The sequence below is a fragment of the Oscarella lobularis genome, chromosome 19 (assembly GCF_947507565.1).
Source record: "Oscarella lobularis chromosome 19, ooOscLobu1.1, whole genome shotgun sequence".
NCBI classification, from domain to species: Eukaryota; Metazoa; Porifera; class Homoscleromorpha; order Homosclerophorida; family Oscarellidae; genus Oscarella; species Oscarella lobularis.
The window spans coordinates 1,981,272-2,005,383 of NC_089193.1; the positions used below are offsets into that span (position 1 = coordinate 1,981,272).

At 48.9% G+C, this 24,112-nt stretch overlaps 3 protein-coding genes across 5 annotated transcripts; 1 reads left to right on the plus strand and 2 right to left on the minus strand.

Moving 5' to 3' along the window:
* Nucleotides 1–541: 541 nt before the first annotated feature.
* LOC136198676 (phenylalanine--tRNA ligase, mitochondrial-like) lies at nt 542–2,601 on the plus strand. 2 transcript variants are annotated; one of them, XM_065988683.1, is made up of 14 exons: nt 542–581; nt 630–854; nt 902–981; nt 1,033–1,077; nt 1,131–1,191; nt 1,238–1,308; nt 1,356–1,535; nt 1,591–1,699; nt 1,755–1,848; nt 1,895–1,964; nt 2,010–2,080; nt 2,132–2,186; nt 2,235–2,308; nt 2,367–2,601. In XM_065988683.1, exons 1-14 carry the CDS (start codon nt 554–556, stop codon nt 2,449–2,451), a joined length of 1,248 nt encoding a protein of 415 aa, XP_065844755.1. In that variant the 5' UTR covers nt 542–553; the 3' UTR covers nt 2,452–2,601. The 2 variants fall into 2 exon arrangements, with proteins under 2 accessions (XP_065844755.1, XP_065844754.1); XM_065988682.1 differs by having other exon boundaries at nt 543–854.
* LOC136198677 (uncharacterized) lies at nt 2,261–3,284 on the minus strand. Of its 2 annotated transcripts, none has more exons than XM_065988685.1 (6): nt 3,106–3,284; nt 2,997–3,057; nt 2,800–2,951; nt 2,621–2,748; nt 2,519–2,567; nt 2,261–2,457 (listed from the first exon to the last, which is right to left on the minus strand). In XM_065988685.1, the coding sequence occupies exons 1-6, from the start codon at nt 3,228–3,230 to the stop codon at nt 2,415–2,417; spliced, it is 558 nt and encodes a 185-aa protein (XP_065844757.1). In that variant the 5' UTR covers nt 3,231–3,284; the 3' UTR covers nt 2,261–2,414. The 2 variants fall into 2 exon arrangements, with proteins under 2 accessions (XP_065844757.1, XP_065844756.1); XM_065988684.1 differs by having other exon boundaries at nt 2,262–2,457; nt 2,621–2,754.
* Nucleotides 3,285–6,798: 3,514 nt separating this feature from the next.
* Nucleotides 6,799–23,908, minus strand: LOC136198474 (uncharacterized). The gene is made up of 38 exons (XM_065988417.1): nt 23,755–23,908; nt 23,653–23,691; nt 23,145–23,287; nt 23,015–23,084; nt 22,777–22,950; nt 22,496–22,718; nt 22,210–22,441; nt 21,831–22,155; nt 21,258–21,780; nt 20,823–21,208; nt 20,630–20,773; nt 20,436–20,573; nt 20,264–20,386; nt 20,081–20,212; nt 18,987–20,030; nt 18,681–18,926; nt 17,875–18,626; nt 17,615–17,822; nt 16,867–17,562; nt 15,918–16,811; nt 15,739–15,867; nt 15,560–15,688; nt 15,373–15,501; nt 10,617–15,320; nt 10,061–10,570; nt 9,881–10,009; nt 9,435–9,824; nt 9,123–9,377; nt 8,934–9,068; nt 8,750–8,878; nt 8,452–8,577; nt 8,263–8,391; nt 8,071–8,205; nt 7,894–8,014; nt 7,723–7,835; nt 7,550–7,673; nt 7,389–7,494; nt 6,799–7,334 (listed from the first exon to the last, which is right to left on the minus strand). The coding sequence occupies exons 1-38, from the start codon at nt 23,816–23,818 to the stop codon at nt 6,951–6,953; spliced, it is 14,433 nt and encodes a 4,810-aa protein (XP_065844489.1). The 5' UTR covers nt 23,819–23,908; the 3' UTR covers nt 6,799–6,950.
* Between the last annotated feature and the right edge of the window lie 204 nt (nt 23,909–24,112).

The following is a 24,112-nucleotide window of genomic DNA, read 5'->3' on the forward strand; positions in this document are numbered from 1 at the left end:
CCAGCGCACCGGGGTTTCGGTATTAGGGGCCGATCCTCATCCAGGTGGGTACTGAATGGAGTGGCCGAGGACCCGCAACTCACCCGAAAATTTTTGGAAGGGGGTCATCGCTTCGGTGAAGACTTCCCTGGGCTACGAAGCGTCCGAACCTCCACGCGGTGTAGCCTGGATAGCGCTAATACGGACGCAACTCAAAAGGTACGTACAACGATTATTTGGCAGTGACTAATAGCATTTTTTTTAGGTCAAGCGCTGAAGAAAAAGGATTTTTTTAGGTCGTGCGCTGAAGAAAAATGATCGACGAGAACGCTGGAGGAAAACGGTGGACGAGCGAGCTGAGAAAAACGATCGAAGAGCGCCCTGAAGTAATTGGCGATCGATGGACGAAGACAGAAGGACGGAAGATTGGAAGTGAGTTTTGCTAGCGAAAGGAGGGGGTTTGTACTGCATGATTAGTGTAAAATCGCTGTGTGTTTGTGTGGAAATAAAATGGAATCGATAAACTTTTTCGATCGTCTCAAAAACAAACGCGTGCGCTAAGCGAAGGTCGAAAATGCGACGATTCGTTCGATTCTTCTCAAGTACGACCGCGAAATTTATCCACAGGTGGCTTCTGAGTGTTTCCCCAGCGCAATCGAACCCGTTCGTGCACGTGGAATCGGTGAAATATCGACGAGACGACACGACCAACGTAACGCCGAACACAATCGATCGCATTGCACGCCAGTTGCACCGAAAACACGCTCATCCAATCAACATAGTAAAGAAAAGAGTCGAAAATCACGTGCAAACATCGTATAGAACTCGCAATGGGCTATCACCTCTTTTCACAGCTCTGGATGATATCAGCCCAGGCAGGAAAAACGTCAATTTTACATTATCTATTCATTTTATCTTGTAGTTGTGACGGTGAGGCAAAATTTCGACAGTCTATTAGTTCCCAGAGATCATCCCAGCAGATCGAAAAATGATAACTACTATGTAGCAACCAATGTTCACTTTCACTTCACCTGCATAATAATATTGCACTAGATTAATTCTGAGTACATGTTGCGTGCTCATACAACTGCACATGAGGTAGAACCTCGCATAAAGTGTACGTATAAACACCAATCATGTTTTCTCCCCAGTCAGATTTAATTGGTATGGGACTGAACGCGTTTTTGCTAACAGGGGACGTTTATAGAAGAGGTAGGTATCAATAGCAGAACGCATGGTATTTATAGAGTCTCGCTAGATGAAATTGATGCCACACATTATCCAGTTTTTCACCAAATGGAAGGAGTTAGATTATTTACTGAGCCAGAGGTGCACTTAATAGTTCTAGCAATCGTTTTTTAAGACTATACATTCAGTTGTTTGCCAACTGCGAGGGCAGCCGTTTTCAATTATTCGAAAATGGTTTGGAAACAGATGATAAGCAAGCCATGCACACTATGGCCACAAGCAAAACGCTAGAAAACGATCTGAAGAGAACTCTAACTGGCATAGTGAGAGCTCTCTTTGGTGACGTCAAAACGAGATGGATTGCAGCGGTATTTGGCCAACAACACAACTATAGCTCTCTCGTTTTTTATTCATTGTATCTAGACGTTTCCTTTCACGCATCCCTCATGGGAATTAGAGATTTTCTTCCAGGGAGATTGGCTTGAGTTGCTTGGGTGTGGCGTCTTGCAGCAGGACATCGTTAGAGGCGCAGGCAAACGCCACAAATAGACTCTAGTGTCTCTTCTCTATATACTGATTTTTTGCAGGTGCTCTTGACCAAGCTGGTTGGGCTTTCGGCATAGGATTAGATCGTTTAGCAATGGCTTTATTTAGAATTCCAGATATACGTTTGTTCTGGAGGTACATATATTTTTATGTTGATTTAATTTTTCGTGGATTTTCTTAGTGAGGACCCGAGGTTTTTGTCTCAGTTTGCGGGCATAACTGACGATCTTACATCCCTCGTGGAATTTAAGGTACGCGTTCAAAATTGCGATCCATTTTGATTAATTGTTTCTTAGCCTTATAGCAAGTATCCCCCATGCTACAAGGACATTACGTTTTGGATACCAGAAGATTATAACGAAAACGAGTGGGCATTTCTTTCAATTTCGCATATTTTCTCTAACGTTTTGATGTGTAGTTTCTATGAAATTGTCAGGTCTGTAGCCGGAGATTTAGCTGAGGAAGTCAAGCTAGTGCGTTCCTTCCCTTTGCACGAGGAAAATACCTATTTCTATGATTAGATTGATGATTTTCGACACGTTGAAACCGGAAGGAGAAGTCATTGTTACAGAATCAATTATCGGTCAATGGATAGGTCAGTCATCAAGGGCCATTATACGTGTATAAATAAATGCGTATGTTTTACCTTGTAGGACGCTGACAAACAAGGAAACGAACGAGCTTCAGGAAGAGCTGAGAAATCAAGTTGAGTTGCAGTTGGGAGGCAAACTTCGATAGAACATACTACCATGCATATGGAAAATACATTTAATTAATTAAATTCATCGATTACGATAGCCTAAACTTTTTCGAAGGTCCGGGTCTTCTCTGCTTTCTTGACGCAAAAGAGGCATCTTTAATTAATGAAAATATTTTATTTGAAAATTTGATTTTTTTGGAGTCTTACAATCAATTCTCTTCACGCGATCTCCGAATAAATGATCGCGTCGAAAATCGGCGGCAGAGCGAGATACAGCCTTGGGCTTCCTAATCTCAGACGGAAGGATCCGCACAATAAAAGGACCCTTCCTTTTCCTAACACTACATATTTTCATATAGAGAAAGGGTCACTACCTTTATGTCTACCTGATTTCACTTGGACCCGTCTCTTCTTCTTTTTCTGATGTTTCTTCTTCTTCCTCCTCCTCTTCCTCCATCTCTTTTTCCCGTTTTTTGTTCTTTAGGCCTTTGAGTAGGTTTTCTGGGAGGCGAGACATCGATCTCGCTCTTTTTTCTTCCTACGGATGGACTATAGTAAAGACGTTGGAAGGTTTTCTTCTCACTTTTTGGATTCTGTTGCGTTCTGCCACCGCCTGGCGTTTCTCGCGCTGCTCCTTCTTTAGTCTACGCTCGGATTTGCTTGCTAGGTTCGTTGGAACGTGGAAAAGTTACCGATTGAGGGTTGCCATTCGCTCTTGCTTTCGTTCTTCAGCTTTTTCTCTTTCCTGGCCGAATTTCACGTCTTCAGGTCCTTCGTCGTGACTTCCTTCGTCGTCTGAGTCGGCTACGAGAGCCATTTTCGCTGCCGTTTGCTGAGAACGGCACACTGCGCTAAATACCGAGAACTTTCAATTAGCTGCGCGCGCAGAACGTGTCACGTGGTTTTGCTTTTCAGCAATTTTTTGCTCCTTCTTCATGGTGCGTCGCCTACAGATGAGAACGAGTGGCTGCCTTTTCGATCGCAGCAATGGCACAAAAGGTAAAGGCGTTACAAATGACGGTACAGCGCTGTACCCTCTCCTCGTCCTCCTGGTGATACTGGAAGTACACGACGTACTGAGGATACAGACCGTACCCACTCCTCGTCCTCCTGGTGACACTGGATGTACTGAGGGTACAGACCGTACCCACTCCTCGTCCTCCTGGTGATACTGGATGTACACGACGTACTGAGGGTACAGACCGTACCACTCCTCGTTCTCCTGGTGACACTGGATGTACAAGACGTACACAGGATACAGAGCTGTACCCACTCCTCGTCCTCCTGGTGATACTGGATGTACAAGACGTACATAGGGTACAGACCGTACCCACTCCTCGTCCTCCTGGTGATACTGGATGTACAAGACGTACATAGGGTACAGACCGTACCCACTCCTCGTCCTCCTGGTGATACTGGATGTACACGACGTACATAGGGTACAGACCGTACCCACTCCTCGTCCTCCTGGTGATACTGGATGTACAAGACGTACTGAGGGTACAGACCGTACCCACTCCTCGTCCTCCTGGTGATACTGGATGTACACGACGTACATAGGATACAGACCGTACCCACTCCTCGTTCTCCTGGCGACACTGGATGTACAAGACGTACTGAGGGTACAGACCGTACCACTCCTCGTTCTCCTGGTGACACTGGATGTACAAGACGTACACAGGATACAGAGCTGTACCCACTCCTCGTCCTCCTGGTGACACTGGATGTACAAGACGTACACAGGATACAGACCGTACCACTCCTCGTTCTCCTGGTGACACTGGATGTACAAGACGTACACAGGATACAGACCGTACCACTCCTCGTTCTCCTGGTGACACTGGATGTACAAGACGTACACAGGATACAGAGCTGTACCCACTCCTTGTCCTCCTGGTGATACTGGATGTACAAGACGTACTGAGGGTACAGACCGTACCCACTCCTCGTCCTCCTGGTGACACTGGATGTACACGACGTACATAGGGTACAGACCGTACCCACTCCTCGTCCTCCTGGTGACACTGGATGTACAAGACGTACACAGGATACAGACCGTACCACTCCTCGTTCTCCTGGTGACACTGGATGTACAAGACGTACACAGGATACAGACCGTACCACTCCTCGTTCTCCTGGTGACACTGGATGTACAAGACGTACACAGGATACAGAGCTGTACCCACTCCTTGTCCTCCTGGTGATACTGGATGTACAAGACGTACTGAGGGTACAGACCGTACCCACTCCTCGTCCTCCTGGTGATACTGGATGTACACGACGTACATAGGGTACAGACCGTACCCACTCCTCGTCCTCCTGGTGATACTGGATGTACAAGACGTACATAGGGTACAGAGCCAATACCACTCTACGTTTAGCTCTAGATCACAGCAGATGTACAGGAGGTACAGAAGTACAATACTTGAACCATCTTATGTAGCAGAGGTACAGAAGGTACAAGAGGTACAGCGTTAGAGCCGAACCTCCAACAAAGTTTTGACCGTCTATCGGCGCGTTATCTTTTGATTTTGGTACAGTAAAACCTCTCAATAGCGGACCACGTTTTTGTCCGTTATAGAAAGGATGTCCGCTATAAGAAGGTTTGCTAGCTTAAAAGGATCATCCGTTCCACGGTTGGTGTCTGTTATTAGGAGGTGTCCGCTACACGAAGTGTCCGCTTAGAGAAGTTTTAATCAATTCCTACGAACAATAGATGGTAGGGAATCGCTTGTGCCAATAGATTGCAAGAATCGATTCCTACAATTGTTACAATCGCTTGCTACATTATACATGTGACTGTGCACAAACGTTGAAAATGAGGAGGAGATTACATGCACCAGCATTTCATTTCCCGACAAAGAATTTGCAAGTAGAACAAGAATTTGAATCTTGCGAGTCTGAAATTACCGTAGCAAAGAAGCTTGCTAATGTTCTCTCGGGGTGTATTATTAAACTATTATGTCGGTACAAAAATCAGGAAACCACAATCTAGTGGTTTTACGTGCACAACTCATTTAGAGGCAAAAATGGGAAATAGAATGAACGTTTGGGTCACTCATTCACTACAACAGTTACAAGATTACTCTTACGTCTTTAAGTTGCAAAAAGATAACAAGAATAAAACGAAAGACTAATGCATTCCTTTGATTTCATCAGCAATAACACGGCTTGCTCAGTCAGCCAGATATACGCGTAGCATAAGAAGGTTCAAGCTTTGTACTTATGTACCTCCTGTACATCTCCTGTGATCGAGAGCTAAAGGTAGTGGCAAAGACTCTGTACAATCTGTACGTAGTGTACATCCACTGTGACTAGGAGGGTTTAATTAAGAGTCGTTTCTGTACGTCTTGTACATCCACTGTGACTAGGAGAATCTACGAGTGGTAAATCTGTACCATCTGAACGTCTTGTACATCCGCTGTGATTAGGAGGCCGAGGAGTGGGTAACGGCTCTGTACCATCTGTACGTCTTGTACATCCACTAAGACTACGAGGACAAAGAGTGATAGAGCTCTGTACCCTCCGTACCTCTGGTACATCCAATGTGACCAGGAGAACGAAGAGTGGGTAGAGCTCTGTATCATCCGTACGTCTTGTACATCTAGTGTCACCAGGAGGACGAGGAGTGGGTACGGTTTGTATCCTCTGTACGTCTTGTACATCCAGTATCACCAGGAGGACGAGGAGTGGGTACGGTTTGTATCCTCTGTACGTCGTGTACATCCAGTATCACCAGGAGGACGAGGAGTGGGTACGGTCTGTATCCTGTGTACGTCGTGTACATCCAGTATCACCAGGAGGACGAGGAGTGGGTACAGCGCTGTACCCTCTGTACGTCGTGTACATCCAGTGTCACCAGGAGGACGAGGAGTGGGTACAGAGTTGTGCCCTATGTACGTCTTGTACATCAGTGTGACAAGGAGGGCAGAGAGTGGGTAGAGCTCTGTATCCTTCGTACGTCTTGTACATCTAGTGTCACCAGGAGGACGAGGAGTGGGTACGGTTTGTATCCTCTGTACGTCTTGTACATCCAGTATCACCAGGAGGACGAGGAGTGGGTACGGTTTGTATCCTCTGTACGTCTTGTACATCCAGTATCACCAGGAGGACGAGGAGTGGGTACGGTCTGTATCCTCTGTACGTCGTGTACATCCAGTGCGATCCGGAGATCGAGGAGAGACGTACCGTCGGTACGTCTTGTACATGCAGTGCGATCCGGAGGTCGGTAGGGCATCCAGTGCGATCCGATGAAAGACGTATACCTGAAAAGCAAAACCACGTGACACGTTCTGCGCGCGCAGCTAATTGAAAGTTCTCGGTATTTAGGGACTCTGGAGAAACGGCGATGTTTTCTTTCCATGACGCGCGCGCTAACAAGTACGTTCTACAGAAAGTACTGTATTGGCCAGCCAGTCGCTAAAATAATAACATTAGTAGAACAAGATTATAAGGGAGACTCCTACAGCCTCCTAAAAATGAAACACAACGCAAACAGACGCATTGAACCATGATAAAATAGTCAGAATTAAGAGTGTTAGACTTGCATGGGATCTTCATACAGGTGACCTCCATCACCGTTGCTAGCCATCATCTCTTCCGGATTGTCATAAAGCGTGGCATTGCCTCTCAGACTATCCTTCGGATTGTCGTACAGATTGGAGCCGCCATTCGCTCCGGCAACTTCCGGGTTGTCATACACATTTCCGTTTTTCGCTCCTTTCATCGACTCCACGTGACTCGGATTGTCGTAGAGATCGTCGTTGCTGTCACTCTTGCCGCCGAGAACGTCTTTCGGTTCGGCGTAGAACGGATTCTTGGCGACAGCCTGGGGGCGGAAGGGTCGTTCGTAACTCCGAGTCCGACTATTATTGAACATTCCAATTTCTCCATAAGCGGGATTATCAAAATCGGAAGGATCCTAAAGTAGAGTTCGTTAAAAAAACTAGAGACTACTTTACACGAGATGTCGTACCCCGCGGCGGCTGTACTGCCTCAACGCCGGCAAATCACCATAGGTTGGATTTTGGAAAAGCATGTCACTTTCATAAACGAAGTCCGACTTCTTATTGTTTCTGCGTCTGTAAAGAGAAACAAATATCGTTCACTAATAAACGCTAATAATTATTGACGTACCTGTACCACAAGCAAACGAGAACGATGACGACGACGATGATGAGGGGAACGGCGACTCCGACGCCAATGTACGTCGCCGTGGAAGTAGAAGCGCCGCCGCCGTCGTTCTTCAAAAATCCAAAACCTAAAAAAACCGTGAAATTTGAAAGCGCAGACCGTCGCGTCACTCGTACCTCCGCCGCCGTCGGCGAGGCATTGCGCTAATTTGTCACCGCTCAAACCCGGGCAGAAAATCACGAGTGGATTTTCGTCCTGGCATTGATTGCCTTCGAAAATAATCGAGCACCTAAAGACGTCATAGTAAAATTTCGACATGCCTCAGAATACGCGGTATCATGACGTACTCGCAAACCGGACTTCCCAGCTGAACCGTACACGTTCCCCCGTTCTGGCAGTAATTCGGCGGACACGTCGGTCCGGACGTCGTAGATGCGGGCGTAGTTGGTGCGGGCGTCGTAGGAATAGCTAAAAAAATAAAGCCTTTATTATAAGGGAGGAGACATTTTCTCCACGATGCGTACCTGATTCGCAGTTACCGCCCGTGAAACCGGCAAGACAGCTACACGTGCCTCGGACTTTGTCGCATGACGCTGTTGAATCGTTGCGACACGTGCAGATGTTGGCGCAGTCGTCGCCGTAAGTTCCTTCGGGGCATTCTAGCGCAAAAACGTTGAATTATATATCGGAATTTCGGTCTCGGTGAATTTTTTTACCTTCGTCGCAGAACTGGCCTTGCCATCCCGGCTCGCATTCGCACGTGCCGTCGATTGCTTCGCAGAAAGCGCCGTTCCTACAGCCGCAAATGAACGCACAATTCTTGCCATATGTTCCCACAGGGCAAACTAGCGAAAAAAGAGAAGAAATGAGTTGAGATTTCGGCGGCGTCCTTTTCGACGACTCACAGTTTTCGCATGTGGTTCCGTTGTAGCCAGGATCGCAGTCGCAGCTTCCAGTAAAACGATCGCACGCTCCGTTGACGCAAGTACAGGGCTGAGTGCAGCCAGGGCCAAAGCGAGTAGAATTACATTCTAAACGAAAAAACCCATTTAAAATCCAGTACTACACAGAAGAATTTTTCAATGATACATAAGCTCAGAAATAACTAATTTAGATGACTACAGGGATGTTCAGAGAGATTCCCATTAGTGAATGCATCATGGACACTATTTAATATATAAATGAGCTCTCTGTTCGACTCACCTTGGCCACAGTCAACTCCTTCATATCCAGCAGTGCACGTGCAAAATCCGTCAATATGACTACAATCGCCATTATTGAGACAATTGCATGGGGAAGTGCAGCCGTCGCCAAAAAAGTCTTTCTGGCATGCTACAAAGAACAAAATTAATTAATGACTGCCTTAAATTACGATGACGCGGTTTACTTAGTTCGCAATCATTTCCTCTATATCCTGGCTTGCAATCACAATCGCCATTGACGTTGCTACAACTGTCCGTATTGGCGACAACGCACGTGCAATTCAACCCGCACTGATCGCCGTACTGAAACGCGAGACAAGCTAAAAGAAGGCAATGAAACCAGAAAATCACTTCGTTCTTAATTCTTGACTTACATTCGTTACAAAACACTCCGACGTAGCCCGGACTGCACGTGCAGGAGCCGTCCACGTGATGACAAGTTCCGTGAACGCATTGACACGGTAGAGAACACCCGCTTCCGTAGAACGAACCCGTGCACGTTTGCGTGCAACGAGGACCTTGATAGCCAGCGGCACAGGTACACTCTCCCGTCACGTGATCGCAACTTCCACCGTTTTGACAGTCACACACGCCCGTACAACCCAACCCAAACGACCCTTCATCACACACTGAAAGATATATACTTGATTAATAATTCATGTTATGCATTTTTTGATGGGACTTACTTTGGCTGCAGTTGCTGCCTTGGTAACCGGCTGCGCAGGTGCACCTGCCGTCAATTGAACTGCAATTCGCTCCGTTGAAGCAACTGCACGTTTCCGTGCAATGTGCCCCGTATTCAACGTTCACGACACACGGTACGTCACAATCGTCGCCCTTGAATCCGGGCGTGCAAGCACAACTTCCGGTTCGATGATCGCACGTTGCTCCGTTCTCGCACGTGCAATTTTCTTCGCAACCGGAGCCGAAGAGTCCCACGGAACACTGCATGTCACATGATTCGCCGATGTAACCCGGTTTGCAGTTGCACGTCCCGTTGAAGGGACTGCAAAATCCTTCGACGCACGTGCAGTCAAACGCACAATCCGGTCCATACTTATTCAAACCCAGACAAGCTAAAAGTAGCAGAAAATTATTAGGAGCCTATTAATTATTTAATTATTAGGCTTACAGGTGCCGCACTGAGGATCTGTATATCCTTCTGGACATGTGCACGTTCCATTCACGTGATTGCAATCAGCTCCATTGAGGCAGCTACAGTTTGAACTGCAACCGTCTCCAAACGTGCCAAGAGGACAAACTACGAAAAGGCAATTAATTAAAATTGCTACCAAATCGTTTAGGATTTTACCTTGATCGCAGTCATCTCCAATATATCCCGTAAAACAGCTACACTTTCCCGTCACATGGTCACAGTCGCCGTTGACGCACGTGCAGTCTTCAGTGCAATCGTCGCCGAACTTACCGAAACCGCACTCATTCTCGCACAAATTTCCAATGTATCCAGGAGCGCAAATGCAGTCGCCGTTTCCCTCGCAACCGCCGCCGTTCAGGCACGTGCAATTGAAGATGCAATACGGGCCAAACTTGTCCGGCGAACACGGCGTCTCGCACAAATCACCCGTGAATCCATCAGTACACGTACACAGCCCGTTTACGTGATCACAGGCGGCTCCATTCTGGCACAGACAAGGCATCGAACATCTGTCACCGTAGAATCCTTGCGGACACGGCGTGCCGCAGTCGGCCCCCGTATAACCGGCGGTGCACGTACACGTGCCGTTGTAGGGACTGCAGAAAGCGCCGTTGCGACAGTCGCACACAAATATGCAATCCTTGCCAAAACGATTCGCCTCACAACCTAAACAAATGATTAAATATTTGAGATATGGATGTCTCTCCCTTACTTTGATTGCATGTAAGGCCTTTGAATCCTTCTAAACAATCGCACTTCCCGTTTGTCGGATCGCAGATACCGTTCTCGCAGGTGCAATTGAACTCGCAATTTTTACCGTACGTATTGAATGGACACTGCTCGCACGATTTGAAATCGTCGGCCAGACGAAATCCAGCCATAGGACACTCGCACATGATTCCTTCACCGGGCGGCAAATTAACGCACGATTGCTCACAACCGGCGCCGCCTCGGAAGCCGCACGGGTCGGCGAGCGCACATTCCGTCGGACGAGCGGGAATAGGAACAAAGTCCGGAAAGCATTTACAGACGGCTGTCATCCCGTTCTCCAATTCGCAGTAATGAGAACAGTTTGCCGTCAGGCAGGGATCCGGCACGCAGAGACTCGAATCCAACGGATCCTCGATGAATCCTTCGAAGCAATCGCACTCAAATCGACCGTAGAAATTCGTGCAATTCTGCGCGCAACCGCCGTTTCCGACAGCGCACTCGTCGACGTCGCGACAGAGGAGACGATCGAAGGGATCGATAGCTAATCCACTCGGACACGTGCACGTGAAATTTCCGTCTGTGTCGACGCACGTGTGCGAGCAGCTTCCGTTATTAATCGCGCATTCGTCGATGTTAACGCAATCGCTTTGATTCGCCGCGGCGACTTCGTATCCAGCGCGACAGCTACAATGCACGGCACCGTTCACGTGACTGCAGATATGCGCACAACCGCCGTTGCCAGCGCCGCACAAATCCTTAGCAACGCACGTCATGAGATCGTCGGAGAGCTCCAAGTTCGTTGGACAATAGCACGTGTAGCTGCCGTTGTTATTGTGACAAGAGTGACTGCATCCGCCATTCTTAACGGCACATTCATCCTTATCAATACACCGTGTTGTATCCATGGGATCGACGAAATATCCGGCGTGGCAACCGCATAAATAACGGCCATACGTATTCGTACACGTCTGATCGCAACCCCCGCGATTCGGCTCCATGCATTCGTCTCGATCGACGCAACGCGAAGCGTCGTTCGGATCCGGTTTGAATCCCTCGCGACAACGACACGCGTGACGTCCGTTCAAGTTCAAACAGTCGTGTTCGCAGAAACCGTTCATGACGCCGCATTCGTTGACGTCCGTGCAATTGTTTCCGGAGCCGGTGAATCCGGACGAACAGGCGCAAATAAAACCGCCGATTTCGTTGATGCAAATTTGCTGGCAGCCGCCGTTCGTCACGTCGCATTCATTGACGTCAATACATCGTTTCGGATCGGTCGGATCCACGTGGAAACCGGGACGACAACCGCATGCAAATCCGCCCGCCGTATTGATGCAAATTTGATCGCAATTCGATTGATTTGTCAGGCATTCGTTGACGTCGTCGCACTGGTGTCGATCGGTCGCGTTCACCGCGTAACCATCGCGACACTCGCATCGATAACCCGGTTGTTCGTTAACGCACGTGTGAGCGCAGCCTCCGTTGCTGAAGAAGCACTCGTTCTTGTCGATGCATTGGCTTGGATTGCGCGGATTGGGGAAGAATTCGTCGGTGCAGCGGCACTCGTAAGAGCCGTTCAGATTGACGCACTGCTGCTGACAATTTCCGTTATTAAACTGGCATTCATCTTGATCAACGCAACGAGTATCGTTGTCTGGATCGACGTCGTAACCGAGGAAACACTCGCAGAACGCCTGTCCAAACACATCGGTGCACAATTGCTCGCATCCGCCGTTATTCACAGCACACGGCCCGGAAGGAACGACTTGGCACGTGACCCCGTCGGAGGCGAGACTTTTTCCAAACGTACATGAGCACAAAAACGTTCCCTGGCGATTCGTGCATCGTTCGTCGCACGGACCCGTTCCGTTGTTCGCCGCGCACTCATCAATGTCCTTACAACTCGAACCGTCGACTGGATCGAGCGTATATCCGGCTGGACAGCTGCAGCTAAACGAGCCCGGTAAGTTTGTACACGTTCCTTGACAGGGGCTCTGAAGCAAGCACTCGTCGATATCCTGACACGTAAATCCGAGTGGATCGAGTTGATAGCCACCCGGGCAATCGCACGAATAGGATCCCACGTTGTTGACGCACGTGTGGCTGCATTGGTGAGCGCCGTTCGTGCATTCGTTCACGTCCTGGCCGCACGTGGGCCCGGAGAATCCCGATGGACACGAACACGCGCCGTCCGTGTGACGACAAATGCCGTTATTGACGCATACGCAGTCGAATCGGCAATTTTCGCCGTATTTTCCCATTGGACACGTTTGCTCGCAGTTCACCCCGATGAAGCCGGGACGGCACGTGCATTTTCCGTCCACGTGCGAGCACGTAGCGTTGTTTTGGCACGTACACTTCGACAGGCAATTCAAACCGTAAGTTCCCTGAGGACATTGCATGTCGCAGAACTGCCCCGTGTAACCGGGAAGGCAAGTGCACGTCCCGTCGACGTGATCGCACGTAGCGCCGTTCTGGCAAAGACACACTTTGCCGCAGTTGAGACCGTACGTTCCGCTGGGACAACGAATATCGCAATCGTCGCCGGTGAACCCTGGCGTACACGTACACTCGCCCGTGACGGCGTTGCAAGCGCCGCCGTTCTGGCACGTGCAATCGAAAATGCAATCAGGGCCGTGTTTATCCGCTGGACAGGTTTCATTGCACGTGGCCCCAGTAAAACCTGCTGTACACGTGCAGGAGCCGTCAACGTGATCGCACGCGGCGCCGTTGAGGCAGACGCAAGGAAACGCGCAATCCTGACCAAATGTCCCGTTTGCACACTCGTCGTCGCATCGCACACCGCGATAACCCGGCGTGCAGATGCAGTCTCCCGTCACGTGATGACAATCAGCGCCGTTGTCGCAGTCGCACGTTGAGCCGCAGTCGTCGCCGAATTTTCCAACGGGGCACTTTGCCTCGCAATTCTTTCCCGTATATCCGTCAGCGCAATCGCAGAAACCGTCCGTTTTTCGGCATTGGGCCCCGTTTACGCACGTGCAATTGTGTACGCAATAGATGCCGTACGTTCCTTCGGGGCACTCCGTTTCGCACGTATCGCCTTGGTAACCGGCCGTGCAAGTACAACTTCCGCCCACGTGGCTGCATGTGGCTCCGTTGAAACACGTGCAATTTTGCGCGCACGCGTCTCCGAACGTTCCCTCGAGACAACGCTGGTCACACAGCGCTCCAACGTAGCCTGGATCGCAGGTACAGCTTCCGTCCACGTGATCGCAGTCTCCATTCTGACATTGACAGTCATTTCCGCAGTTTTTCCCGTACTTTCCTTCTGGGCATTTTTCCGAGCACGTGACACCTTGGTAGCCGTCTGTACACGTGCAGGTTCCTGTGACGTGATCGCAAGCGGCGCCGTTTTGACAGAGACAATCTGTGGTACAATCTTGGCCAAATTTATCCGGAGGGCATTGCGTGTCGCAAACTTTGCCGATCCATCCGGGGGCGCACGTGCAATTTCCGTTGTGGTGATCGCAATCGGCGCCGTTTTGACAGAGACACGTAGAGACGCAGTCTTTGCCGAAGAATCCGACGTCACACGGAGTGTCGCAATACTGTCCTTTATAACCCGGATCACAGTCACACGTGCCGTCAACGTGATGACATTGTCCCTGAACACACTTGCAGTCCATCGCGCAGTTGAGTCCGTATTTTCCCGCTGGACATTTCGCGTCGCAATCGCGACCCATCCAGCCTGCCGTACAGGTGCACGCCCCCGTCACGTGATGACAAGAAGCGCCGTTCTGGCACGTGCATACGGAACCGCAATTGGCGCCGTACGTTCCGTTGGGACATTGATTTTCGCAGAAAGTGCCTGTGTAACCGGGCGTACATGTGCACGAGCCGTCCACGTGATCGCAAGCGGCGTTGTTTTGACACTGACATGTTTCAGAACAGTCTTGCCCATACGTTCCACTAGAACACTGGGTATTGCAGATGGCTCCCGTATAACCAGGTGCACACGTGCACGCTCCTGTCACGTGATTGCACTTGGCTCCATTCTTGCACTGACACGGATTCTGACAATCTTTTCCGAAGAAATTTGAGCTGCACTTGGCCTCGCAATTCGCGCCTGTGTAGCCATCCGGGCAATCGCAATCTCCGCTTTGATGATGACACGTTCCTCCGTTCTGACACGTGCACGTACTGCTACAATTTAAGCCAAAACTTCCGCTGCATTTTTGGTCGCACAACACTCCCGTATATCCGACGTCACACGTGCAGGATCCCGTCATAGCGTTGCAAGTGCCGTTAACGCACAAACAATCGTACGCGCAATTGGGACCGTAGTTTCCTTCAGCGCAGGGTTGATCGCAATTGACGCCCTCAAAGCCGGCATTGCAATAGCAAGAGCCGTTCTTCGAGTCGCATCTTCCGTTCACGCATGTGCACTCGTTCTCGCAATTTTGTCCGTAATGAGTCGAATTGCATGGCTGTCCGCAATCGGAGCCCTCGAAGCCCGGTACGCACGTGCATGAGCCGTCCACGTGGTCGCAAGTCGCGCCGTTTTTGCAGGTGCAGATTTGCTGGCATTCGTCGCCGTACGTGCCGTCTGGGCACTCTTTCGAGCAGTCGACGTCCGTGTAGCCCGGCGCACAATCACAGTTACCGGTGACGTGATGACAGTCGCCGTTATTGAGGCAGGAACACACTTGGTTGCAGTCCTGTCCGTACGTATTCAACGGACATTCTAATAGTAATAATAAAATGTATTTATTTATTTATTAAATTATTTATTTTACCGTTTTCACAGAGGTTTCCGGTGTAGCCTGGAGCGCACGTACATTGACCATTCACGTGATTACACTGTGCCCCGTTTTGACACAGGCACGTTTCCCCACAGTCAGCCCCATACGTACCAGGAGGACACACTAGAATGAACATTGTCTAATTTTTCTTTACTTGAATAAGAGTCGTGGTGGGTCTTACTGTTTTCACACAAGGTGCCGTTGAATCCATCTTTGCACGCGCAACTGCCATCTTCGTGGTGGCAAGTAGCATCGTTTTGACACTGACATTTCGCCGTGCAATTCTGCCCATACGTTCCTTTAGGGCATTCTACAGAAACACAAAATTAAATAAATTAATCAACTAGATAATGAACGTACTCTGTGAGCAGTCGACGCCTTGGAATCCCGGTGTGCATGTACAGAATCCGTCAACGTGATTACAATCAGCCTGGTTTTGACACTGACACGTCTGATTGCAATTCGTTCCATACGTAGAGAAGGGACACACTAAAAATAAGAAATAGACATTGATAAATGAAAGAGCTTCTATTTCTTACTCATTCCGCAGTCATTTCCTGTCCAGCCGGCCGTGCAGCGGCACGATCCCGTCACGTGATCGCAGACGGCGCCGTTTTTACAGTCGCACGTTTGAGCGCAGTTTAGGCCGAACGTTGGTGCCGGGCAAGACTGACTGCAATCATTTCCCGTCCATCCAGCGGTGCACGTGCACGTGCCGTCAACGTGACTGCAGGCGGCGCCGTTTTGGCATGTACACGGGCTCGTGCAATCCTGTCCAAAGAAACCGCTAGAGCACATGTCTTGGCAGAGATTTCCGACGTATCCTGGCTTGCACGTGCAATCGCCGTTCGTCTTGTCGCAATCTGCTCCATTCTGACATCCGCAAGGAGTCGTGCAGTCGCCATAGAAACCAGCAGGGCAAGGGTCCGAGCAATTGGCGTTCGTGTAGCCGGGAGCGCAGGTGCAAGTTCCCAGGACGTGATGGCACGTGGCACCGTTCTGACATGGACAGAGGAAAGCGCAGTCTTGCCCATAATGAAGGCTATCGCATCGATTTTGGCAATTTTGTCCGGTGTAGCCCGGCTTGCAGGCGCAACTTCCATCGACGTGATTACACGTGCCACCGTTTTGGCACGTGCAGGGATTAGCGCAGTCTTTTCCCCACGTGTTCATGCACATTTGATCGCACCGGTCACCCGTGTAGCCCGGCTCGCAGTCACAAACTCCCGTCACGTGGTGACAGGAGAGAGAATGAACGCAGTCGCACACTTGGCCACAATTGTCTCCATATCGATCTGGGGGACATTTTTGATTGCAGTCTTTGCCGATGTATCCGTCACTGCAGTCACAGTCACCGTCAACGGGATCACATATACCATTTACGCATGTGCAGACACTAGAGCAATTCAGCCCATAGAGCGCAATAGGACAACCTAATAAAAACATTATTTATTAATGGACATATATTAGGAAATATATTTATCCTACCTTCACATGTTTTTCCGTTAGATCCCAATCGTTCTCCGACAGGACACGAACACGTGGCCGACGTTCCAGGACCTCCGCTTGAGCACGTGTCCGAGCAACCGCCATTATTGTCCAAACAAGGATCTGGAGCCAGCGTTGTCGGGGCAACGGGCGGCGGTGTAGTCGGCGGCGGAATGTCCAAAGTAATATAAAAAGAAACGCAGAATTGAATTGGCGTATTGCTCAACGTATCGCACGTCAAATTCAGCCGAATTAAATTGTCTTCGACCTCGCGCCACGATCTCAAATCGCCGACATTGTGACCTCGTAAATTGTTCGCACTGGCGACAATGATATCGTTAGGAACTTCGACCCAAGCGCAAGAACCGGTTTGATATTCGGCTCCCGTTGCCACGCAACCGCGAACGTCTTGTCCGTTGAATGTAAGGACATTCGACGCCAGATTCAAGAACCCGTTCTCGCGAAGTGGCATGCGGAACGTCGGAACGTCGCTGATGCCGCTAAATCCGCCGCCGCCGCCCGTACATCCGCCGAAGCAAACGCGCGGAGTTGGAGGCGGTGGCGTGGGAAGGGGCTCACATGTTCGGCCGTCCGGTTGGAGTTGATATCCATCGGAGCACATGCACACGTAGGAATCGCCGCTCGGTTTGCACGCGTGACTACAGCCGCCTCCATTCGTAAGGCAACCACGGAAACCTGATAAAAATAAATAGAATTTTCGATTAAATAATCATAATTTTTTATTTGCCTTTTTCTGGTTGGCGGAGAGGATGTACGACTTCTATTGCGGCTAGTGATTTGAAACCACCTGAAATTCTGACGTCATTTCTTGGTGCAGTGACCCGTTTGGGCGTTCGACGAAGGATGTTGAGTCTCTTGTCTGTCCACCAGACGTATTCTTCAAATTGAGTCAGTCCACCTACTTCGCCCACTTCGTTTGTTCCATTGCGAAGTAGCTACAAACACCAACACGTGACCACCTCAATAAAATAAATAAATAACCCTTACTTGAATATCTGATCCGTTCAAATTTGCCACCCATATAGAATTGGTGCCAATGTCGCCCCAGTATAATTTATTCTCTATGAAATCGATTGTTAGAGCGGATGGTTCCTTGAGATTTTTCGCTGGAAACTCCTTCACGTTCTTCCCGTCGAGATCCGCGACGTAGATACCCGGATTGCTGCCCGTCACCGTAAAGAAAAGCTTTTTCAAATACGGATCGACTGCGATTCCTGTTGGATTTCCGGATCGCGAAGGCACCGACCAATCGACGATTATTTCCGGGTTTGTTTTATCCAGATTGACTCGCATGATTTTATCCAATGAAGCGTCGGTCCAATACGTTTTATTTTCCACCCAATCCACGGCAATGGCTTGGGGATTCAATACGTATTTTCCATTGGATACGAATACTTGTTTATTTAGAGATGCCGGCGGTAAATTGCCGTCGTAGAGAAATCGCGTTGAAATCGAGGAGGAGAATTGGGATCCGTAGAACATTTTACCCTTGTTGTAGTGCATGGCGAAAGTTTGGCTGTTTAGGAGGGGACGCGCGACGAAATGGTAGCCTGTGCCGTCGAAATTGATGCGACGACTGTCCAAGCCGAGTGTGAAAACGAGATACGGTTGTGAGCCCTTTGCGCGGCACGATTTCCCGTTTTCCAATCGGAAGTTATCGTGGCAGAGGCAATGGAAGGAATTTCCGCTGGGCGCCGTCACGCAAACTTGATCGCAACCCCCATTATTAATAGGACAACCTTAATTAAATAGAATTTTTTATTGATTTTTTTCTTATGTTTTTTGAGTAGTACCTTCGCATGTTTTGACGTCTTTTCCAAGGTTTGTATTCGGTGGACAAGAGCATCTGAAGCTGCCAATGGTATTGGTGCAATAATGACTGCAACCGGATGTCCCAGTTGCACACTCATCAATTTCTGTGCAGTCTTTTCCATTGGATGACATGTTGAATCCGGGTGGACACGAGCACTGGTACCCAGATGCCAAGGGCGTACATAAATGGCTACAACCCCCATTACCCGGCCCACAATCCTGAAGCTCTGTGTGAGAAAAAATTAGACAATCAAAGCAGGGTTCCTTGAGAAATAAAACGGTCTTACTTGTACACGTTTTTCTATCTGAATTCAATCGATATCCCAAGTAGCAATCGCAGTAGAAGCTTCCCACGGTGTTAACGCATACCTGTTGACATCCGCCTTTTCCCACAGCGCATTCGTCTTTCTCCGGCTCTTTTAGCGGCTGTCGCAACGCGTGAACGACATGCAAATCGTAGGGACGATTGTACTGGCCACGAATCGTCACACGATCAAGTCCTGTGTACTTATTTCCTCGATTTAGATAAGCGTTGTCATTGTCAGTCCAGAAGACGTGTTGCTCGAATTCGGACAAGGCTAGCGGATTGTGACTCCCGCCGACCGTCTTCTCATCACTCCCGTCAAAATCCATAGACATTATTTTCTTATTATCGGCGTAGAAAAGACGTCGATCCACGTGATCGATGACGAGCGCAAACGGATGTTTGAGACCGTTTTGTTTAATGGCGCGTCGATTCGAACCGTCGGCGAGATCGGCGCGTTCGATCGTCGCCGCGCCCGATTTGACGTCAACCCAGTACACGTACCCGGATATCGGATCCACGGTTATTGCTCCCGGAGTTAGGGACCCCAAAGAGAGAAACGTACCCGGATGCGATCCGTCAACATCGACTTGCATAATTGCTTTTTTATCTGAGTCTGTGTAATAGATGATTCGAGATAGCCAATCGATTGATATGCTTTCGGCTCCTTTGACGTTGGAGAGGATGAGCGTTGTGCTGTCTTTCTCCGAGCCGTCGAGTTTGGCGCGACGAATTTCATTGGCTTTTTTGTCGATGAAGTAAGCGTAGCCTTCCGAGTGGAGGAAATCGACGGCTGTCGCGTTTTGGAGGCTCGCTGCGACGACGATTTTGTTTGTTCCTTCGAGATCGATTCGGAGGACGTTGGTGCTGTTGACGAAGAGGGCGTAGGGCTTGTCGCCTTTCGCTTTGCATGACCATTTGTCTGATTGGAGAGTGTAGTTGGCGAGGCATGCGCAGTGATAGCTGCCTGGCGTGTTTGTACACACTTGGCCACAGACGCCCAGACCCTCGTCACATTCATCAATATCTAAAGAAATTTGTAAAATAAAAATATCTTATATATATTTATTTATTTACCTATTTCGCATTGGCTTCCCGTGAATCCCGTTGCACAGCTACATACGACTGGAAGCGATCCAACGCACGTGCCCCCGTTCTTGCACGGGCACTGGGTAAGACAGCTCGATCCGAAGAAACCAAACGGGCAAGCTGCAGGGATAAATATCTATTAATTATTATTTTTTTTAATGTTTGGCTTGCCTTTGTCGCAGAGGCTTCCGGTGTATCCAACAGGGCAAACGCACGATCCGTTGCTTCTGCATGTGCCTCCATTGAGACACGGACACTGTAGGCAACGGGGCCCATACGTTCCACTAGGACAAGCTAGAAGAAAATAATTAAATAATTAATTTTTATTATCTATGTATTGTACCTCTTTCGCAGTTGTATCCCGAATATCCAGGCTTGCAAGTGCAAGTTCCCGTGGACTGGTCACACTTTGCTGTCTTTGATCGCGACCTACACTTGCAGTTCTGCGCACAGTCGACCCCATACTTATCCGTTCCACAGACTAAAAAGAAAATAGAGATGTCGCATTTTAAAAAAATATATATTTCTATTGAATACTTTGTGAGCAATCGTCGCCGGTGTAGCCAGGCGGACAGATACACTTTTGTTTTCCACTCTTACCAACGGGACTACACGTGGCGCCGTTCTTGCAAGTACACACTTTGCACGAGCCACCGGACTCAAAGAATCCAGCAGAACAAGCTAAAAGGAACGTCCACTTCAAGAAGATATCAATATTTTAATCCAATACCTGGATTGACATTTTGCTTGAGAGCATGATACGCTTTGATATCGTTAACCCCAAAATTCTTCAGCGTTTTGGGGCCCTGCTTTGTAGCCAACCCTGTGAATTTATCCAATTGATAAATTTTGTCACGAGACCCGTCAACAATGTATAGATATTTTTCAAAGACTGTTAGAGCTGTGAGATCGTTGGTGAGGACAGTGATTGTCGTTCTTCCCGTCCCGTCTAAGTTCACTCGCTCAATTTGCGCATTGGAGCCAAAGTACAAACGATTTAAATCGACGTCAATGCTCATGCTGACGATAGACGCCGCGTTGCTAACGAAGACTTTGCGATTTCCGCCTGATAAATTGGACATCCAAATAGCATTCGAAACAGAATAATAAAGAAAACTAGAAAAAATTAAATAATGATTAAGTATTGATTTGAATAATTAGATACCTGTTGAGTGGATCCACGACTATAGCATAAGGGCTTGTGAGTCCCGTAATAATTGTTGCTACTCCAGATCCATCCGTGGCACTTGCTTGAAGTATGGAACCCTTGCTACTATCTGTCCAATAGACTTTATCATTGATCCAGTCTGTGGCTATTCCTTTCACTGTGTCAACGCCTAATTTTGAGTCAATAAGTGTGGTTCGTTTCAAAGTTCTCCCAAAAACCGATGAATGATCAATATCTCCTGAATCAGCCCATGCCATTTCGTCTCGATGATGAATATAATCCATGAAAGTCGCCTTGCTTGATCCCCTTGCTTTGCTAACGTAGGAGAGTGAAGTGAAGCTCGTTTTTATCTTATAGATGTCTTTGTCTGAAGATATGAGAAGCCAAGACGTTGTCGTCGTTCTGCACGCCGAATCAGATGAACTCCAAGTGTAGCCAGTTCGGCAACGACACTCGTAGCCTCCGTAATAATTCACGCATATCTGATCGCATTGATCCGGATTATCGCACTCATTTAAATCTAAAATTACGATTGATTAAATAAATCAATAATTTTGTTATTGTGTGTACCTTCGCATGTAAATGAGTTGTCGCTCAATTTGAAACCGCTTGGGCATCCGCATACGTAAGAGGCGGGTGTGTCCACGCACGTGTCACTGCATCCGCCGTTTCTGTCGCTACATTCGTCCACGCCCACCGACGGTTGCCGTGACGGGTCATAGACGGTAATCGCGCTAAGTCCTGAAGCGAGTCCCGTCAGAGAAATTGCCTTGGCAACGGATGATGAAGCGCTTGTAGCAATTCCTCTCACGCCATCTCCATTCGTGTCGATCCACACGACGTTGGATTCGTGAAGAGCGAGGTCTCCTGGTATTCCAATAGAAGAAAACAGATCCTATGTAGAAAAAAATTGCATGAAAGAGAAGGAGGGGGCCCGTGTTAGTCCAACCGTTTCTATTTTGCTCGTGGTGAGAGAAAACCTCACGATGCCACCGTTATCGGGATCGGTCCAATAAAGAAAACCGCCCGTGTAATCGTACGTCAGTCCAGCGGGACGAGACAGGCTTCCCTGGACCACAGTTGACACCGAAGAAACTGTTGGGGACTTTCCGCTCGATTGCTCCGTGACTGTGAGCGATTTGATGCGAACTGTCGAGTCCCATTCGACCCAGTAGACTATGCTAATGCGCACCGATTCGAATTTGAAGGAAGGGGAGAAAGGGGGCCCCACTTACGTTTTCGTGCTGCTGATCGTCGGATCGAGCGTGATAGAGTAGCCTTTTTTGATTGAATACAACGTCTCGACTTTGGAACCGTCGTAGTTGCTTCGTTCGAGCTTATTCGTGTCGCTGTTCGTCCAGTAGATCTTTTTCTTGATCCAATCGACGGCACAGCCCTGCGGCTTGAAATTGTTGCCAGATCGAACCGTTTTCTCGCCGTTATTAGCGAGCTGATACGCTAAAACGAAACGAGGGATCGTTCAGTTGTGCAATCTCCGGTCACATGTGGGCCGCACCTGCAGACTTGATCGTATCAGTTTGGTTATTGCAGTAGAAAACCTCTTGTGAGGCGGCGTCGAAATCGACGGAAACGACACCGTTTGAGCCGCTACGTGACTGAGTCACGGCGCCATTGGTGACGTCGAAGCATTGTAGCTTGGAGGCACTGGCAACCAAATAGCAGCGATCGGCTGAGAACACAAACAGATCCTATATAAACGACAACACGCGTTGCTTTTGTTTTGTGTACAGTACCAGGTAGCGAAGCGCAGGATGAGTTATAATAGACATGATTGTAGGTGCAGGGCGTCGAGCAATGATCAGCCTACGTCGATGATAAATTCCAGGCATTATTTCTCTATTGCGTTTCGTCCACTTTTCTTACCAAAATCCGATGATGTAATTGACCTTTGACGATATAGCGGGCATTAGAGCCCGTCCAGCCCCACCAACACAAACAGCGACCGGACTCCTTCTGGCACTCACCGGCCGCGTGGTAGATACTCGCACCGCAGCGCGGATCACATGCTAAAGGGGAAGGGGGAGAAATGGGGAGACAGTATGAGGGAGGGCCGCGCCAGTCTAAACCGACCATATGGTCACCGCGGCGGGCTCCACTAAACGGATTTGGAAAAGGAAAGGGGGGAATAAGAGAAGCTATATGGAAATACAAGCAAAGACGTTGTGGAGATTCTCGCGGTATACACGCCTCAGATTATGAGATATCGCCTCCGTGAAGAGTCACGACGTGGCGAAAGGCGTTCACAGTACAATAAGAGCTCACAAATGCCCTTTCCCAACAAGACCCATCCCTTACGAAAACATGCAGTTCTGCTTGAACTGCTTATCAGTCTCTTCAAAGCCCAGCCCAACTCCCGGAGCTGTCAACGTACCTTGAGATTGACGTTTCGTTCGTCCACCAGCGTCCGTTTCTAAAGGAAAAAAAAAGGAAGAGGTGGGTGGTCCGTTCTTTCTGTCTACGCCGCGCTTTCTACCTCGAGGCGCGATGAGGAAAAGAAGGAGAAGACACGCTCCGGATAAGCGCGCGATGGCCAGCATCGCGCAGAAACAAAATTCTCTACTCTTTGTCGCTCTTTGCCTGTATCCGACCGTACCAGTCAACGATCGTGAGAAGAGTGCATAAAATTATGCAACCGCGTCATGAGATGTACCCTGCTCACGAGATGAGTGACCTATTTTTAACCGGAACCAAGGAACGGACAAACATGCGGCGTCTCCAGGAAGTACAAGGCGATATTCCGTATTAGGTCAAGCCGCGACCACCGGAGGTCGGTGGGCGAGCCCAGCCACCGCCCGGAACTAAGAATAGATTTTGCGGTGGAGGTCGGACCC